General features: G+C 35.0%; 1 protein-coding gene across 1 annotated transcript in view; it reads left to right on the forward strand.

Moving 5' to 3' along the window:
* The window catches only part of LOC150081276 (fatty-acid amide hydrolase 2-A-like), an 86,732-nt gene that overhangs the window by 28,035 nt on the left and 36,882 nt on the right, over positions 1–21,815 (forward strand). Inside the window, exons 4-6 of the mRNA XM_090379481.1 lie at positions 12,217–12,433; positions 16,080–16,289; positions 20,017–20,136. Of these exons, the coding sequence (XP_090235607.1) occupies positions 12,217–12,433; positions 16,080–16,289; positions 20,017–20,136 (547 nt within the window). The remainder of the gene's footprint in view (positions 1–12,216; positions 12,434–16,079; positions 16,290–20,016; positions 20,137–21,815) is intronic.

Raw genomic sequence — 21,815 nt, forward strand, 5'->3', positions numbered from 1 at the left:
ATCGATATCAAGTGGACCAATCAGATACATCCCCTTCCTTTTAGAGTTTATATAAGTAAAGAAATCCTTGCTGATTTTTTTTAGCATCCTTTGCCAAAGATTTCTCGTAATCTGCCTTCGCCTGCCTAACCTCCTTTGTGACTTGATTACAGACTAGCTTATATATATCATAGGCTTCTGTGTCGCCTGATGATTTATATGCATCCCATGCATTTTTCTTCTCTGCCACGAGTCTCATTAGTTCATTTGACAACCATTTAGGCCTAAACCTTGAACAATATTTCTTAATAGGTATGAAACGTTTAGTAGCTTCCACTATTAATTCCTTGAACGCTTCCCACTTAGAATTTGCTGTTAGTAACATCACCAGTTTGTCCCACTGTACAAAATTTAAAAACTGTCTGAGACCACTGTGGTCACCGTTACGGAAACAAAAGCCCCTTCCTTTACCCCTGATGGTAATTATATCTTTAAGTAAATCCCACGTGAGTACACTCTGATCACTGCCACCTAATGGTTCCTTTATCTGCAAATTCTTAATACACGAATGATTACTGCTGATAACCAGATCAAGAGTATTACTCTCTCTGGTTGCCTCTCGAATATTGAACCATTGAAGTTAATTATGAGGGCATCTTTGGAATCAGGAGAGATTCCTTTGGATTGGAGAAGTGCCAACGTATCACCAATACATAAAGGCAGTTTTAAGAGCGAAGTTGGTAACTAGAGACCAGTTAGTCTTGGTCATCATTGTCTTTCGCATGATATCTTCTAGCTCGGTGTTAGTCCAATCTATGACCCCGAAGGTGTATGTTAGTATTGGAGCTGCATAAGTGTTTATGGCTTTATCTGTGTTCCCTCCGTTCAATTTTGCCTTGAGCAGGCTTCTGAGTCACTGATAATATTTTTCGGTCAGGCACTTCTTGATTTCCTTGTGCTGTAACTGCTAAGCCTGCATCATTCCTAGGTATTTGTAGGTCTCTCCTTCTCACATAGCTTCAATGTCTTTACCAGTCAGCAGCTGGTATTTTCGGCCAACTAATTTTCCCTGGTGCAGTATGTGGGTCTTGCATTTGTCTAGACCAAATTCCATCCTGATGTTCTTGCTAAATTCTTCGGCAAGACATCAGTATGGAATTCTTATTATTATTTATTATTATTATTGTTGCTCTTATATTATTTCTCCCTGATTGGGGGGGGGTTCCACTCCTTGAAGGTTACTGCTACCTTGTACACAGGGTGGTTGTAATGTCTGTCTGTTGGTCGAGAAAATCTCTGACTATTCTACAGGTGTTCAGGATTGCGGCTTTCTGGAGTTCCTTGTAGGTGTTCTCTGGGAGACCTATTGCTGCTAGGCTGTTATGTAGAGTCTTTGGTACCATACCGGTGGTTGACACGATGATTGGGATGGTTGATACTTCTTGCATATGCCATATCTCCTTGATCTCATATCTCAGGTTCGTTTACTTCCTAATATTTGCCTTATGGGTTTTCTGGACATTGCTAGTGTTCGATACCGCTATGTCAATCAGGTAGGTAGCCTTTTCCATCTTGTTTACAAGGGTTATATCCGGTCTGTTGTGCGAGATGGTCTTATCCGTTATTATGGTGCGATCCCAGTACAGCTTATGGGTTCAGGTCTCTAGTACTGCCTGGGGTTCGTACTTGTAGTATGGTACACTTTATTTGGTCAACTGGTATTTCCTCGCTAGCTTCTGATGTATTATCCTGGCTACCTGGTCGTGTTTATGAGTGTACTCAGTGTAACCTTGCAACCCGCAGTGATATGTTGGATCGTTTCTGAGGCCAGGTGGCATCGTCAACATGTGTCATCTGAAATTCCGGGCTCCTTTGCGATGTATTTTCTATAGTTTCTGCTGTTGATTACTTGGTCTTGGATGGCCAGCATGAATCCTTCAGTCTTGGGGAAGAGCGTCCCGCTTGTGAGCCATGCATTGGAAGCAATGGTGTTGATGTGATCTTGACGGAGGTCATTGTAGTGTCTGCCATGGAGTGTCTTCTTTGCCCATATTTCTAACTTCGTTTCTTGTACTGTCTGGGTGGGAGGGGGTTCCTCGCTTAGGTTGTGGGGTATACCACTTATCTATCTTCCTTATGGCCTGATGCTGTGTTGTTCTCGAAGTAATCCCCGAAGTAACCCCTTCCTCCCTCTTTCTGAGGTATTGTTATTCTCTCCACTGCTGACTTCGAGTGGTGTTGGCGACTCTTGGTCATCATTGTCCTTGTCTTTCGCATGATATCTTCTAGCTTGGTGTTAGTCCAATTATTATTATTATTATTTTTATTATTAGATTTTAAAATTATGTTTATTTTTGATTCTATCAGGAGGGGGTTCCTGGAATATGTCATTTATATAGATGTTCAACATCTATATAAATGACAAATAAACAATATGAGGCTGCAAACAGAGCTGTATTAGAGCTCAGCAGATACAATATACTCTATTGCCAAGAGTCCCCTGCTCAAAAAGATAACCTTCCTCAAGTAGTGAACTCCTGTGTAATCTTTGCTTCACAGCACACGGAGATTCTCAAGATCATAGAGCAGTTAAAGAACAAGAAATCTTACGGACTTGACTGTATTACAGTAACCGAAGTAAAGAGAAATAAAGAACAGTTCACTGTTCTCTTGGTGGAGCTTATAGCACGGATGATGGCGTCAGGAGACTATCCTACAAAGTTTGTGTTAAAAAGTTTGTTGACTTGTGTCCAGAAATAATGGTTAATATGTATAATAAGTGTTTATTGAAAGGAGTTTTTCCAGGATTTTGGAAAATTGCTCTGTTAAAATTATTACAAAAACCTGGCAAATTGTTGACTGATCCTAGGGGTTATAGACCCATTTCTTTGTTAGCAAATTTGGGCAAAATATTGGAAAGATTATTGTTGTTAAGGCTAGAGAAATTGTTCAACGAACAAAATCTTCATTTTAAATATCAATATGGTTTTAAGAGAAATAGTTCAACAGAGGATGCCCTACGCGATTTGATTAATTTTAGTGTAAATTCTGGTGAGAAATATGTGTTAGCATTATTCATAGATTTTGAAGGAGCATTTGATACTGTATGGTATCAAAGTGTGCTTTTTTCATTAAGAGAATTAAATTGTCCCAATTTGTTATACCAAATTATTAAAAGTTATTTAATGGATAGACAGATTATTATAAGATCCCAACATTTAACTTTTAATAGAATTATTGATCGCGGTTGTCCACAAGGATCTGTGTTGGGTCCTATTTTATGGAATCTGGTCTTAAACCAGTGGTTAAGTAGAACAGTCCCTAATTGTTATAAGGTGGCTTATGCTGATGATTTGGTTTTGTGTGTGACAGGAAGATCTAGAGCAGTATTAGAAAGTAGAATGGAGGTTATTGTTCAGGATTTGACTGATTGGGCTACATTAAATAAACTAAAAATTTCATCTTCTAAAACTGTCATGATGTTATTAAAAGGAAAATTAGACTACAACAGACCACCTCGATTATTAGTAAACAGTAAACAAATTCCTCTTGTTTCCCAGGTAAAATATTTAGGGGTTATCTTGGATGACAAGTTATTATTTTTCCAACATTTGAATTATTTAAGTAGGAAAATAAAAAATTACACTGCTTCTATAGTTAGGGTTACCAGAAAAGATTGGGGATTAGGTAAACGCATTTTGTATCTATATTATAAAGCTATTTTTATTCCGATTGTGTCGTATGCTGCATCAATTTGGTATGTTCGTACTGTCAATGTAAAATTTAAACAAAAACTATTATCAATACAAAGAATAATGTTGTTAACTATTTTGCGTGTTTGTAAGACTGTTTCGACTAATGCTCTACAGGTGATTGCGGGGGTATTGCCTTTGGATTTAACAGTTGTGTATAGAGCTTTTTGTTATTTTATAAGAAAAGGAATACAAATTACATTTCTGGGGATTACTAATGAAGTTTCTTCTGCAGTCAGCAAACAGAAGAAAGAAATTTTGGTGAAATTAATTAAATTATGGCAGGACCGTTGGGATTCCAGTAGTACTGGTAGAGTAACTTATTTATTTATACCTAGTGTTGAATTTAATTTTAATAACAAATTGCATCGCTGGTTTTATCCAAGTATGGAATGCTCATATTTGATTACGGGGCATGGTTCCTTAAAAAGTAAGTTGCATCAGTTTAGTTTAGTGGAAGATCCTTACTGTGTTTGTGGAAGGTTGGAAACATGGGATCATATCTTATATGAATGCAATTTGTATGATGAATTTAGATTAGACTTATTTAATTTGGTACCTAATTTTATTAGGGGTTCTGAATTAATTTGGCTGTCTAATGAAAGGAATTTTGTAGAATTTCAACGGTTTTGCAGGTTGACATTTAATAAAAGGAGGAGTATACATGTTGTTACTAATACTGACTAAAGACCTTTTTTTTTTTTTTTTTTTTTCCCCCTCCTCTGGATGGATAGGCATTCTGTCTTGGAGGCGGGGAGAGGAAGGAAAAAAAAAAAAAAAAAAAAAATTTTTTTTTTTTTTTTTTTTTTTTGGCTGGCCTTGTGGAATGACCATGAGGCGGGATTGTTGCACTCACTAGTAAGATGTATTCTCCTAGTTGGTGCATTTTTTTTTTTTTTTTTTTTTGCTGGCTTTTGGGTGTGGGCACCCCAGGAGCGGGACTGCTGGCACCCACCAGTCTTGCACCCTTACTGGTGGGTGCGGGATTTAGGTGCAATATGCACAGCCAGAGCTAATAGATCCAGGCATAGCTCCTCGTGCCAGGGATGGGCACCAGGTGGTAATTGCCCAATGGACTATCACCTGGTGACAGAGTAGCCTGTTTCACTTATAACACATTACACACACGTGTACACACACTTACACTAACAGGCCATTATGAGAATATGTTATATGATAAATTGGTGGAGATGGATGTATGTCCGGGTGCCACCCTTCGACAGTTAAATACATACATACATACATATTAGATTTTAAAATTATGTTTATTTTTGATTCTATCAGGAGGGGGTTCCTGGAATATGTCATTTATATAGATGTTCAACATCTATATAAATGACAAATAAACAATATGAGGCTGCAAACAGAGCTGTATTAGAGCTCAGCAGATACAATATACTCTATTGCCAAGAGTCCCCTGCTCAAAAAGATAACCTTCCTCAAGTAGTGAACTCCTGTGTAATCTTTGCTTCACAGCACACGGAGATTCTCAAGATCATAGAGCAGTTAAAGAACAAGAAATCTTACGGACTTGACTGTATTACAGTAACCGAAGTAAAGAGAAATAAAGAACAGTTCACTGTTCTCTTGGTGGAGCTTATAGCACGGATGATGGCGTCAGGAGACTATCCTACAAACGTACTTTCTTTTAAAATAATTCCTATATATAAAAAGGGACCACCTGATGACTTTTGTAATTATAGACCAATAACAATACAGTCAGTTATAAATAAGATAATAGAAAATTATATATTTGTCCATATAAGTAAATATCTACATCAATATGGACTGTTAAATAACTCTCTATTCTAATATCAGAAGGGTAAGAGCACACAGACATTATTAGAGAGTTTAGTAGACTCTTTTAACTTACATTCGAACAACAATAACTTCATAATGATCTTATTTATAGATTTGACCACAGCATATGACTTAATTGATATCTCAATCTTGAAACAGAAATTACTGAAATATGGTATAAGGGGAACAGTCAATCAACTCTTAACATCTTATTTAACAAAAAGAAAAATCACAGTTGGAGTAGAGAATACAAAGGAAAAATCATACACTATAAAGAGAGGAGTACACAGGGCACCCATGCAGGGTCAATCATGTTCAATATTTATATAGATTACATATTCGAAGTAATTAAGAACTCCTTTTTAAAAATTTATGCAGATGATTTAATCTTATATACAATTGGAAAAAAAACTTACAAAAATGGCATTAGATTTACAACAAGATGTAATACATTTACAAAATTGGTTGCATGACAATAAATTAGCACTCAGTTTTGAAAAAACCAAATTGTTGATAATTAGACCCCCTCAAACCCTGGACATTCATCCCTCTATTAAATTACATAAACATGAACGCCTACATGAACAGAACTTTGAGAATTGCAATTGTCTAACAGTTGAAGAAGTTTCAAATGACTGTTACCTTGAGTTATGGATAGACTATAATCTAAGTTGGGCAATGCAAATAACAAATTTGTACAAAAAAATGAGATTTTATGTGTACTTCTTTTATTATATTAAAAATAAATTAAATCAAAGGACAAAAGTCACCTTATAGTATGCATTAGTGGACTCCCAACTCAATTATTTAGTAAATGTGTGGGCAAGAGCAAATATAACTGAAATAAGGGTTATAAACAATTCACTAAACAGGATTCTGAAACTGTTAATGGGGACAAACTCTTGGAATGATCTGAATAAGAGAAGGCAATTTTTGTTAAAATACAAAATACTATATCCAATTCAAAAACTGAAGTTAAATTTATTCTTGAAAAATCTTAACAATTTATGAAGAGTTGAATCTTCAAAGGAATGTTTCACACAACTTAAGGAATCCAAAAGCAGTTGTTTTGCCTCACCCTAGGGTACTAAATAGATTTGGAGATAGGCATACAATGAACATATTAAATAACTTGTTGGCAAGCGTTGATTTCAGGCTCAGGAGAGGTTATTCAATCTCCAAATTAAAATACAGTAGAATAGATTTTCAATGCGGATAAATCACTACCTCTATTTACAGAGCGGAATGTACTATGTGTAATGACTTCATTGTTTTTACTGTTAGCTAACAATTTTGTATGCAAAAACTTATTTAACTGATGAATTGCAACTTGTTGTCAAGAAATTTACTTTTGTTAACGAATTCTTGTATTGTAACAAATTCAAATGATAAATAAATTTATGAAAAATATATACATACTCAATTATGTATATATTTTTCTTAACCATAGACCACAGTACACCAGGCCCATTCGTTACAAATAAATTTATATTGTATTGTATTATTATTATTATTATTATTATTAGCCGTATGATACAAAGAAGCCTGAGGCTTATGCTGCAACAGCCAAAAAAAAAAAAAAAAAATTCCCGAGTTACCCTGAGAGAGAAGTAGAAAGGAATCACCAAGAAAGAGAAGATTGATGATATCCAGCTCAAGACCCTTGGTGTGCCTAGCCCATACTCACCAGATGTGAGCCCGTGGAGTTATAATAACTTATGATGATGATATTAAATCGTTTTGTGATGTCAGAGATCTAACACCAGGGGCTCACATCTGGTGAGTATGGGCTTGGCACACCCAGGGTCCTGAGCTGGCTGGATATCATCATTCTTCTCTTTCTTGATGATTCCCTTCAACTTCTGACTCTTGTTTTCTTTCTCTCTCTCTCTCTCTCTCTCTCTCTCTCTCTCTCTCTCTCTCTCTCTCTCTCTCTCTCTTTCTGGGTATTTTTCTTTTTTTTTTTTTTTTTGGGTGGTGCAGCATAAGCCTCAGGCTTCCTTGCACTATATGGCTAATAATAATCTGTGTTTTAGGTAATCATGTTATTTATGCATTTGTAATTTTTATTATTATTATTTTTTAAAATTTTTTTCTCATTTGTAGTTCTGGGCTCGGCGTGTGTGTGGGGTGCTGATATTGGCATCCCTTTGAACTCCCTCACACGCTGTAATTGTAAAATGCCGGCCTTTGTAATGTATTTCCTTGATTAGAAAGTATATCTGCGCGCTGTAGTACAGTGGTTGCGCCACCATCCTCCCCACACCGGGTGGAAAAGGCGGGATTCGAATCCCGTCGATGATACGAGGAACTTTAATGGGCTTTTTTAACTCCGTGGCTGAGTTAGTCTGTCTCAGGCTTATATAGTAAGGTTTCCCCCTTCCAGAAACTGGGGTTTTTTCATCCAGCAAAACAGGCAGATCGACCAGAAAACACACGCAATTTATAGACACAAATACAGGTGTGTGTGTAATCAATTAGGGGCACACATCTGGTGAGTATGAGGTTGGCACACCTTGGCACACGATAGCCTTAGATGCTGATGCGCCATTAAACTTCCAATAACCAACCAACCTTGGCACACCCATGGTCCTGAGCTGGATATCATCATTCTTCTCTTTCTTGGTGATTCCTTTTACTTCTCTCTCTCTCTTAGGGTAACTTGGGAATTTTTTTTGGCTGGTGCAGCATAAGCCTCAGGCTTTCTTGCACCATATAGCTAATAATAATAATAATAATTTGATTTTTTTTTTCGCCGCTTAGAAAGTATATACAGTATGCCTCTACATGGGAAGTGGTGCCATCTCCTGATGAAATTCTGAACTATATGGATCTGAAAAAATGAATCCTAATACTGTATTGGACAATATCCCTGAAACTTTATAATTATGTACTTTTTAAAGTGGACTGCAAATTTTTCTGTGTCTTTTTTTATTCAGTGTGAGCAATTGATTTCCAGTCATCTAAAAACGAATATTTAATTTTGTGTTTGCTTTAAAGTTTTTACTAATCTTAAAATTTAATTTTTGTGTGGTCCTTGTCTCTTGATATTTTTCTGGCTTTCTTCTTAGCTAGTGTTAATATTTTCCATTCATTTTGTTACTTTTTTTGTTTAGCTCCCCAAATTTTGGGGAGCTAAACAAAAAAATAAGGATGTATAAGAAGATCATGGTAATTTTTTTGTTCTCAGTTTGCTAAATATATAAATCATAAACATAACATGTTCATAATTTATATATTTCACAGTCATGTTCACATTAATATAATAAACAAAGTTTATATTAATCACTGCAAAAACATGAAATACATGTTACATTTCAGTTGTTATTAAAATCCAGGAGGAAATAGGTGAAGTATTACAAGACTACTGATTGCAGAATAGTCTCAGGTATGTGTTATTTATTTTATTAAACTTGAAAAAATCATTGTTTTATATATTATTATTTAGTTACTTTTCACTTCTATTAATCGCAGAAAAGAAAACGTTCAATTAATTTAAGAAGTAAAAAATTGAACAAGTAGCCTGAAATTGAAAAAATAGCTTGCAAGGTGTAGGAAGTGGTATATCTTCAGTTGATTCACATTTCCAGCTAACCATGAAAAAGAATTTGGTAATTATGCCACTGGAGGGTGCATAACTACCAAATTCAGATATATGTTTATGTTGTTACATAGTGAAAATTATGTATGTACATATGTTTCTTGTCTGTTTTTTTTTTTTTTTTTTCAGTTCAGCTTAGGTATAATTTTTGGGGGTTGAGAAGGATGACAAGGTGACAGATTTAGTGGAAAATAGATACCCACTATTCAATGTGGTGCATGTTTAGAATGTGCAGAATTACAGATTATAAAAATTACAAGTTCTATTTCCCTTACCCATGCTCTTTAACAACCATGCCAAATTAACTGTCCAATCCTCCACCCTTCAGGGGATATGGGAGGGGGATATTGGACAGTTAGTTTCATATGGTTGTTGAAAAAGCATGAGGATACAAAAAATTAAATTTATTGCAAATAAAGGGGGATATTGGACAGTTAGTTTCATATGGTTGTTGAAAAAGCATGAGGATACAAAAATTAAATTTATTGCAGATAATAGATGACACTACTTTACTGACTTAGCAGTACAGTAATTTTATCACTGGTTTATAGTCTAAATTTAATTTACAGTATGTGTGAAGAGGTGGAGGTATTTTTATTTTTATCTGCCATCTTAAAACAACATCGTTGTCAAATAATAAATGGTACATGTTTAGTGAGTTCATGTTTACAGTCCACTCCAAACCAGGTAAGTGAAAGGTGACTAATGACTACATTTAATTTATTGTGCAGGGACTCAGCATATTCCAATGAATGTATTTTTATTTTGATCTGTCATTTTGATAGATGACTCTATTTCTATTTATTATTTGTATTATATTATATAATATTTTGGAATTAACTTCACAACCGTGATGGCATGTTTGCATTATCAGGGTACCTGCCCGCCCACTGACGAGTGAGCCAACAAGCTCCGAAATAGTGCTGTCTGGGTGGTGGTACCAGCCCACTGAGAATAAATAACAGTAGTCTCCTCTACTAGAGAAGCGTTATTTATTCAAAGTAGTGCAATACTTGATATCTTGTTGTGAAGGTTGCATATGTTTTTTTTTTTGTATTCCTGGTGTGATCAGCCAGGATGCGGGGAACGCGACACCTATCGGTATTGCACTTCATCTGATGAGTGTGGAGTTCGTGCATTGTGCACAGACAGGAATAGTTGACCCAGACTTGGAATTAACTTCACAACTGTGATGGCATGTTTGCATTAGGAAGGGGGCATCAGGAGGCAATTGCCAATTTGGTGTTTGCTCCCCGGTGGCAGAGTGACTTTTTTTTTTTTGCTATTGGTAGATGTTCTGCTTGATACTGATTATACGGTGGAGATGGACTTTAAGTCTAGGTGCCACCTTACATACATAAATATACTATGACTATGTGAAGGTAACCACAATATGAGATAAAATCAAATGATGCCTTTATACTACTCAGTAGGGCTTACAATACTGAGATCCCTGGAACCCAAATACCGGGATCCCGGTCATTTTTTTCCGATACTCAAATACCGGTATGATACAAAAATACTGGTTTTTCGATACTAATCTTAAAAAAAATTGTTTATAATTTAATCACATAAAGGTTATAAAATCACATGTACGTGATTATGACATCCATATCTCTACCAGCAAATGTTCGATAAATCATCGATAGGACACCATGCAACTTTGCAACCTGTCCACAATTCTCGGAGAACTTCATGTCTGACCGTATTGTAACTCCCAAGTCTCGTTCCTCCACTACTGACTTTAGTTCAACTCTACCAAGTGTATAAGCAGCAGTGTGTAGCACACGCTTCTTGATTAGACTGGGGTTCGAGCCCATGACCACCAAATACGGAGGATGCGGAAAGGTCAGGGAATGACCACCGCATATCTCCGGAGCAATATGGCCTTAGTTGCTAATGCTCCTAAAAACCAAATAACAACAACAACAGCAACCAAGTGTATAAGTTATTTTGGGGTTGCTGTTCTCCAGGTGTAAGACCTTGCTTTGTTTGTTTGTTATTTAGTGGATGCTTAAACATAACTAAACTTTGCAGTAACAATTATATTTTTTTATTTTTAGAATAATTGTATTTTAATGATTTTTTTCAGAATATTTATTATTGCAATAAATGTTTATTTAAAACTTGAATTCAAGTAATTACAGTACTTGTTTTTTCTCTTTACTTTATTGCACATAATTGTCATCAAAATTTATTGAGAAAAACGTTTGTTTTTGGAATACCGGTAACCCGGTTTCATAAATTAAAAATCTTAATACCGAAATACCAGTATTAAGATTTTGACCGGTATTGTAAGCCCTACTACTCAAGGTAGTTAAATTTATGGGTACACTATGGTGTATTTACACTGATATATAGTATATTATATACCAGTAATTTAATATAAATAAATAAATGATAATTGATAATAAATAATTATAAATTATATATATATAAATTATAAATTTTATATTATAAACAATATAAATTATATAATTTATATTTATTCTATTTATATTTCTATACAAATGTTTATAAACTTCATCCACTAAAGACTCTTGTGTTTACAGTCTAATTTAAACCATGTTTAATTGCACTTCCAAGGGAGTTTGGGATATTCTAACAAAAGTACTGTATTTCTATTGCAATCTTCATATAGAAACAAGATTTCCTCCCACTCTTATTTTAAGTGTTGCCCACCCTTTTATAGAACTCTTTAGTTACAATTTAATCCAAACAAAATTTACAGTACATATGAGGGGCTAGGATATCCAATAGGGGTATTTAATTTTAATCTTCATTTTTATTAAACATTGAAGTACCTTTCATTATTTACAATGCTGTAAGTATTTAAATAGGCACTATTAATTATTTTTAAAATTCCTACTTATTTATGTTTCTTCATGCCGAAAATTGCAGAGTTAATTGGTTTTTTGATTAATTACCTCCAGTCTTGTTTATACCGGTTAAGTGAGAGTCCACTATAGCATAATGTTCATTGTAGTGAACATTATGGAACTGTAGTCAGTCTGTATCTTTAAAAAAAAATTAATTGTATTACTGTTATTTATGCATATCGCATTATAATTTCCTTGTCTATAGCTGAAGAGTGTGGATTTAATAAAAGCTTATATTGCAAGAATAAAAGAAGTTCAGATCGTGATAAATGCTGTTGTAGACCAAAGATTTCAAGAAGCTCTAGAAGAGGCAAAGAAAGTTGATGAGTTAGTTTCATCTCATGAAAGACCAGAAGAACTAGCTAAAGACAAGCCTTTTTTAGGAATTCCGTTTACTACTAAAGAAGCTCTTGGAGTAAAAGGCAAGTTATCATTTAATCTTTTCTTTTGACTCATATAAAAATATTTTAGGGATATGCAAATTTTTTTTTTTCATAACTTTGCTGCCAGAAAAGGAGTGGTATTTAAAATATATGTAAGAGGGTCAGAGATTATGCTGGGGAGGAGTTAGAAGAAAAGGAAGAGAGAGACTTGAGTGACCTTTTGTGTAATGCCTTCATTACAAATTAATGTAGATCCCATGTGCGAATTTAGCAAAAATTTATTTTATTGCAGACTAATCTACTGATTTAATGCAATATTAAACACATGAAATGCTAATGACAGCTTAAGCTATATTTCTGAAATCTGCAAATCCTATCCTCGGGCAAGTAGAACACTGTAGACTAACTTTTAAATTCACAAAATCCATATAGATGCTGGTTAGACCAAAGTCGCTTTAATTTAAGGACAGATTAGATAGAGTTAGATTAAAGTTGTTTAAGCAAAAATTAAATTTTTTTCCAAAAAAATATGCATATGCATCGCACATGTTCCCTAAGACATATGTCTTCAAACTGGGTTTCATGAGAGTTGTTAAGGTTCTGTGAGATTTTCAGAGAGAGAGAGAGAGAGAGAGAGAGAGAGAGAGAGATGACAAGATGTAGAACTATTTAGAGAGCAGTGGTTTTCAAACTGGTGTTCCACATAGCCCTGAGATGGGTTCTGCAGAATCTGCCAATGGGCTCTGTGGATCCAGAGTTCCACAAATGTTCCATTAATTTTTTTATCATTGATTTTTTATTTAATTTGTACACACATATGAGGGTTATTCAATAAAGAATGATCATAATTTTTCATGAACAACTGTACTGCTTGCTGTTTCTAGCTGAGCTGCGGAACTTGAGACTAAACAAAGTTGTATCATATAGCAACTATGCAGTTGACTCATGCACATGGTGTGACCTTGGCAGTCAGTCAAGTTTATGCCTGTTTAGTTTTGCCTACATAAAAATGGATGTGGCACATGAGGCACGTATGCTGCTCACAAATTTTGTTTCCATCTCAAGAAAACATCAGCTCAAGAATAAAATGTTAAAAGAGGCTTATGGTGAACCTACACTTTCATATAGCACAGCTTGCAGGTGGTTTAGAATGTTTAAAGAATGTTCAATCACAACAGTTGGCAGTCCTGGAGCAGCAACCACTGCTGCTGATCATGAGAGAAGATCATCGTATGACAGTTGTTGTTATTTGGTTTTTAGGAGCATTAGCAACTAAGGCACCTCCGTAGCCAGGTGGGAAGGAGCAGCAATGCGTAGCATACGCTTCTTGATTAGACTGGGGTCCGAGCCCGTCACCACCAAATACGGAGGATGTGGAAAGGTCAGGGAATGACCACCGCAATATGGCCTTAGTTGCTAATGCTCCTAAAAACCAAATAAACAAACAAACAATTAGCAACTAAGGCCATATTGCTCCAGGGATATGCAGTGGTCATTCCCTGACCTTTCTGCTTTCTCCATATTTGGTGGTCACAGGCTCGAACCCCGGTCTAATCAAGAAGCATGTGCTACTCCTGCCCACCTGGCTACGGAGGGGCCCATATGACAGTAAGGCAACCAGCAGAGATGTTGAGAATAGCAGTAGGAAGCATGCACAGCATTCTCCATGACCACTTGCATATGACATATGTTTGTGTTTGCTGGGTTTCAAGACTACTCACACCCAAGCAAAAGCAAGTTCGAATAAAAGTTTGTCAGGAGCTGCAGTGGATGGTTACTGAAAATGGTGAGGTTCTGCACAAGGTGACAATGGTGGATGAGACAAGACTTTATCATTTCAATCCAGAGAGTAAGCAACGAAGCTCTGTTTGGAAGTATATGTCATTGTCAACACTGGTTTTTGCAGGATTGGTTACCTCTTTTTTTTGACATTCAAGGAATGGTTTACCAGCATGTTGTGCCATACCATACAACTGTTATGGGACCTTACTACAGAACTGTACTGTACACTTTTCAGGATTATATTCATTTCAAATAACCACAACTGTGCGCAGGTGGATGCATGCTGCATCACAACAATGCAAGAACTCGCATTGCTTATACTGTCATTAAGTACTTACCCAGCATTAATGTCAAATGTGGTCTCATCTGCCCTACAACCCTGACCTTGCTATTCTTTTTTATTTCCAAGGCTAAAGAAGGAGCTGTGAGGAAAATGTTTCCAGTTGTCAGAAGTTGTAAAGATGTCAGAGACAATTCTCAAAAAGCATGTCAAAAAATAACTTCCATGTTTGTGAAGAATGGTAGAAACATTGGAGTAAGTGTATTTCATCAAATACTTTTAAACAGACCATCAAAATATGGATGGTTAATAAAGGAATGTTGTGAACAAAAAATTATGATCATTCTTTATTGAATAGCCCTCATATTACTGCTTATACAAAAATTGTTTTTCATTTATTGTTAATTATTACTGTTTTTAAAGATATAACATTCTGTGCGAGATATAGATTTGCAAAAAGTTCCACAATCAAAAAAAAAAAAAAAAAAAAATGTTTAAAAAGCCCCACCCTATGAATGTTTAAAAAATTGCATTTAATAAAAGTAATGTTTCAAGGTGATAATAATGACAGAGTTTCATTCAACAAAATTTTCTTTACAGATCTTATATAACAAATAGTAAATTACACAATTAATCTTAATCCATCCTTTTCAATAGTATAATAGATCTACCACTTATTACTCAATTAGAAAGGTCCAAGTTCAAATCATGTCAGAAATTGGAGGAATTCTTGAAAAGGTTCTTCAATTGGGACTGTAGTTACTTGATCTCAGATGAAGGGAGTAGAAGTTTTTCTATCATTTATTTTAAGTTTTTCAGCTAGAAAAACATGTAAATTTACCCATAAACACAAGACGTAATGCATGATAAATAGATGACAAATATGGTAGGAACTAGTGAAATATAACCAGAGTGGTTGACGCACCAAAGAAACCCCCAAAACAAATAATTTGTGTCTGTTATTGCTATATCAGAGTCACCAAAAAAAAAAATGAAAAAAACTCGTTTTATAATTAATAAATAAATCTTCTGTTTATTTCTTACTTTTGTGTTAAGCTGTAAATCAGAATAAATCTTAAATAAAAAGTTTATTCCTTTACATAAACCGACATTAACACAAGCAAAGAACAAATAAAACTGTGCATCAATTAATTAAATTGTGCAATTAACTAATGAGTGTTTACAGCACTCATTGGTTAATTGCTGAAGATTGATTTTTGATTTGATTTGGTAGTTGTTGGCGCATCAGCTTCTGTGGCCATATTGCACCTCCCAAGGTTTTTTCAGTACTTTGATCCAAGCCCGAGGCGGGAATCGAACCCGCGACCTTTGGGTTGCCGGGCAGGTACTTTACCCACTCGGCTAGCCCGGTCGGCAATTGCTGAAGAATGGCTGCTTATATGCATTGTGGCACATCACTGCTAGTGCTGCTTTATGCTTATGTGTACAAAAGCAGTGAATGTGTTAATTAAAATATCTTTATTCACTTGGAATACACTCTTGCAGATATTAGTATTTGCAAAAATATATAATTATAAGTTTTGAATTTGAATTCAGTCCTCCCCCACCCCTCCTATTTTTTTTTTGGGTGAATGGGTAAAATGTCTTTGTTGTATTTTTCAGGTCTACATGTTTCGTCAGGATCCATAAATAGAAAAGACTGCCTTGCAGAGAAGGATGCTGATTCAGTTGCAGCAATGCGGAAAGCTGGAGCTATCCCTGTAGCAGTTACAAATATCCCAGAACTGTGCATGTGGTTTGAATCTTCAAATAATATTTATGGTCGTACAAAAAACCCATACAACACTACACGAGTTCCAGGTGGAAGCACTGGTATGATCTATGATAATCTCTCTATTTTTATTATTATTTTTTTATTTCTCATTTAAAAGTGATCTATTCTTATGTTTTTCCCAAAATCATTTCAGTGAGGAACATAAGAATGGTTTTTCTCCAAAAAACATTCTAAGTGCTATGCTTACTGTTGTTATTTTTATTCCTATTATTAGAAATTATTTGAATAATAATTAAAACAAACATTGCCTGCAGTATTGAATTATGTACTACAAGATTTTTATTGATTTCTAACATAAATTTTTTTCAACCTAAAAACTATATGTTAAATCAAAAAAAAAAAAAAAAAAGGGGTACTGTAAGGTTAAATGGCACTAGATAATTTATAATATGATGCTGTTTTCTGCAATACCTATAATTGCCACAATAATAATAGCTTGAATTATTTTTGTGGGTGATTGAGAAGTCATACTCCTTGGTTCATAACCCCAGGTCACACAGTAAGTTTCATTTAAATTCCCCATATTGCTAATAGTTTCTAGTTAGCACATGTGCAGTAGCATTCTGTGTGGTTGTTCATATACAGCTACATTGTTTTAAATGGAAGCATCTCTGAACACGATTCAAAGATATTTCCATCCAGGATTTTAGTATCAGCCAGCAAAGTGATGGCAGTTGTTTTCATTTGCAATGAAATGAATTGTCACATGTCTGTCACAAGCATCAGCTGCTCAACCTTTGCAACCATCTGATTGTGGATGTTGATGGCCTTCCTTCTCTTGACTCATCAAAGACACTTGTGCAACTGCACTGGAAATCTCATTTCCACTTTTTACAGTGTCATAGGTTGGCCAATTCTGCCCATACACAGCTTTTTTCTTCGTCAATTTCCTGAGCTTTCTTGCCCTGCAAATGCAGGAACTTGATCACTGCTTGATACTCCACTTTGTCAATCATAGCATCCTTCCTCAGATTCCAGGCTCCACCTCTGGTATACCTACAGGAATGAAATTTCACATGTTAGTTATTGAATATGTAGACAACTTATATTAAAAATGGCATCTTCCTACTGATGTTTTATCTGAGTCACGGTATGAACTTTTTGATTCCCCTCGTATTTACCTTGAATAACCACGCCTACTTTATGTGTTAATTGATATATGTTATAATGTTTTAGCTAAAAAAAAAAAAAAAAAAAAAAAAAAGTTGAATAGTAATAATTTAAACATTAAAGGGAGAAATGGAAGAGTGGGTGTGATGAGGATGGAAGGGGAATGAGCAGATATGGGTAACTAACATTTTCAAACAAATTGGGAGAGAGAGATTTACCCCTTGGGGGATAAATGTGAAAAATGCCTGTGATATAACCATCTTTCATTCGAATATATTATCCTACACAATTACAGGCTCTTTATATTTTAAATTTTATAATATTTATGTAAAAGTTTTCTCTCTCAGTAATCATATTTTTCAACGGTAGAGTATGAACCTCTTCACAAAGTGAAAACAATAAATACTAGAATAAAATCAAAAATGTTTCACATAATAGAGCAGTGGATCATGTTCCTTTTAAGATTGGGGCAGTAAAAAGATAAGATATATAAAGTCATATACAAGGTGTCCCAGTAAAAAGGGGATATGTTTGGGGAATTATGCTCTGCTAATGTAAGGCAAGCATTTTTAATGAATTCACAAATTTAGTATACTGTCCCCATCCCCTGTTTTAGCTGATTCTTTTCTCATTTAGCTAGTATGAATCAGAGCTGTAATACTCAATATGTTCTACGTTGATAATAATATTATTAAATTAATGGATTAATGGATACATTATTTAATAATCTTAAAGACTGTAGACTCGGCGACAATGACAATTATTCTCACTAGATGTTACCTCATTATATACGAATGTAAACATTGAATACACATTAGATATTATTTGGGACATGTTAAATAAAAACTCGACACCGATTAATTATACGAAGCTGCCTATTAAGGAAATTTTTCACTTAATTAAACTGTTAGTTGAGGCTAACTACAGCACCTTTCGAGACAAGGTGTACAAACAAATTTTTGGATTACCAATGGGTTTGAGCCTGAGTGGCTTAATGTCAGAGATCTATCTCTCAACGATTGAGCAGATACATTTGACACCTTTTCGTCCCCGTATCACATACTATGGGAGGTATTTCGACGATGTTCTAGTTATTACCGATAGTAGTACTATCCAAGACATTTTACATTCATTTAATAATATTCATTCTAGACTCAAATTTACATTGGAAAGGGAAGATACGGATACAAAGTCATTAAACTTTCTAAATTTCACGCTTACCCGGGACTCGAACAAAATACAATTTAGCATCTATCGAAAACCCACAAACACCGGTATGCTTCTACATTATAATAGTTATCACCCGTTCACCTACAAAAGATCGATTATCTTTAATCAATTTCTAAATGCCTATAAATATTCAACAACGGATTCTGCTTTGGACTCAGAAATACAAATATTAACTAGCAGATTCTTAAACAGGGGTTATCCCATTAACACAATAAATCGAATTAGGGTACAAGCTAAGGATAGGATACAAAATACTACACCAATCAACAATAGTAATATCAAAAAATACTTTATTTCTGTCCCATATATTGAACAGTGGCACAAACAGCTTAACAGATTCTTTAAAGATACCGAATTTAAAATTATAGCTAGGCCTATACGGAAGTTACACACTATACTGAACAATCGCTCGGTTCTTTCGGCGTTCGCAACACAAATTAATGATCTGGTATACAAGATTTCTTGCGGTGATTGCAACTCGTCTTACCAAGGTTTGATGCGGTTTTCTCTTAATATTCATGTAAATCAACACGAAGCCTGAGTTCGTGCTTCTCGTTCAGCAGCGTCAGAATTACCCTTTCATGCCATTAACGAAAAACATACTTTTTTATTTAACGAGGCCAAAATACTTAACGTTCAACGTAATCATACGTGACTATTAATTGCAGAAACCGTTGAAATTACACGAGAATTCTGTTAATGTTCGGCGGCCATATTTGATCTCCGATGCGTGGACCTTTATGCGCATGCGCGAAGACATATAATCACTATTTAAGTTGCAGGTTTATCCTGATTCGGTAATTTTCATTCCTGTGATCACGACAGTCGGTCGAAAAGCATTGTCAGCTTCAGGAAGGAAAATCGTTTTGAATATTTTCGTTAGATTCTTTTAATTGCATTAATTTGAATTTTAATTGTTTTAAATTGATTTTGAATTGTGTTAAATTGATTATTTAATTATTTATATTTTACTTTAATGTACCGGTAAGTTGTCGACTTTTTCGTTTTTTCCGTTTTAATTTCTGGAGGGTATCATACGGAAGTGTTCTACGTACTATATTGAGGTAAACTCCTCTTAATAATTTACTAATAATTTCTCATTTAGCATAAGGCCTGACGTAGCCCAGTGGTTAGGAGCGAGAGTGCATAGTACGCATTCCTTGAGTGGACCGGGGCTCAAGCCCGTGACTACTAAATACGATAAATATTTGTATTGACGATTTATTGTGAACTCTACTGACTTGGTTGTCGTGCCGGAGTATAAACAGAAAATTTATTTATTTATTTATAAGTAAGGAAAGAATTTAAGGGCTCACGATTTGAAATAATCAAGAAATTTTAAAATGGTATAGTATTAATATTAAGGTAAACTTTAAAAGATTCTACAATAATTTTTATAAATTCTTTGTTTTACCCATGCTTTAGGAGGAGATGCTGCACTTATAGCATCTGCTGGTTCGGTGTTTGGTATTGGTAATGATATTGCTGGAAGTATCCGTGTTCCATCTTTCAGCACAGGAATTTTTGGACATAAACCATCTCGATGTAAGTTTTTTAATTAGATATTGCAAATATCTTTTATCAGAACACTTAGGATAGTTTTGTAAACTTCAGATTTTAATACACTTAATTTTTTAGAAGTTCACAAATTTTTACAGAATTTTTTCTGCTAAAGAGCATTATAGATCAGTAATAAACTCTCAAGTTTTACATCTTCTCTGACACTAAATTTATCACTCTAAGTTAAACACTTAGAGTGATAAATTTGATGAATTTGAAGTGTTGGTCAAGACATCAAAGGTGGATATTGTTGGGATATCGGAGACGTGGTGTCACACAGATATAAGGAATGCCGAACTGGAATTTGGGAAGTACAATGTGTACAGAAAGGATAGACAGGATAGGAAGGGAGGAGGTGTTATGCTGTTAATAAAGTAAAACATAAAATCAAAAGAAGTGCATCCAGTTGATATAGATGAACAGTGCACTGTTGAGTCAGTTTGGTGTGACATAAGCACTGCAAAAGCAAAAATAAGAATAGGAGTGTGTTATAGGCCTAATGACTTGAATGAGTACAATGAACAATTGTACAGAGAAATAGAGTGGGCTAGTAAATCGGAATGTCTTATAATGGGGGATTTTAACTTCCCAGATATTGACTGGAACTTGTGGGTTGGCCACTCACACACTAGTCAGACTTTTGTGGATTTATTGGATGATTGTTTTCTGCAGCAGCATGTTCGAGAGGCAACCAGAGAAAGTAATACTCTTGATCTGGTTATCAGCAGTGATCATTCATGTATTAGGAATTTGCAGATAAAAGAACCACTAGGTGGCAGTGATCACAGTGTATTGACGTGGGATTTACTTAAAGATTTAATTACCATCAGGGGTAAAGGAAAGGGTTTTGCTTCCGTAAAGGCGAGTACAGTGGTCTCTGACAGTTTTTAAATTCTGTACAGTGGGATCAACTGACGATGTTACCAACAGTAAATTCTAAGTGGGAAGCATTCAAGGAATTAATCGTGGAAGCTACTAAAAGTTTCATACCTATTAAGAAATATTGTTCAAGGTTTAGGCCTAAATGGTTGTCAAATGAACTAATGAGACTCGTAACAGAAAAGAAAAATGCATGGGATGCATATAAATTATCAAGCGACTCAGAAGCCTATGGCAGATATAAGTTAATCTGTAATCAGGTCACAAAGGAGGTTAGGCAGGCGAAGGCAGATTACGAGAAATCCTTGGCAAAAGATGCTAAGAAAACCAGCAAGGATTTCTTTATTTATATAAACTCTAAAAGGAAGGGGATGAATCTGATTGGTCCACTTGACATCGATGGTTCGACTGTTGATGATTCTACTCAGATAGCAAACAAACTGAATGAGTATTTTGCATCTACATTCACACATGAGGAATTATTAAGGTTTGAAAATGGCAGAAGGTTATCAAATTGTAGCAGGATACTTAATGATTTTGTAATAACTGGCAAAGTGGAAGAGAAATTGTTGAAGTTAAACGTAAGAAAAGCACCTGGGGTGGATGGGAACTATCCAGTTATATTAAAGGAGGCGGCAAAGCAACTTAGCAAACCATTAGCTATAATTATGAGAGCATCATTGGACTCAGGGGAGGTAATTACAGACCAGTTAGTTTAACTTCTGTTCCTGGTGAAATAATGGAGTCACTGGTTAAAGATGCATTGCAGGATCATCTAGACAAGA

Source organism: Mastigoproctus giganteus, chromosome 8 (assembly GCF_048544385.1).
Source record: "Mastigoproctus giganteus isolate SK-2022 chromosome 8, ASM4854438v1, whole genome shotgun sequence".
NCBI lineage: Eukaryota > Metazoa > Arthropoda > Arachnida > Uropygi > Thelyphonidae > Mastigoproctus > Mastigoproctus giganteus.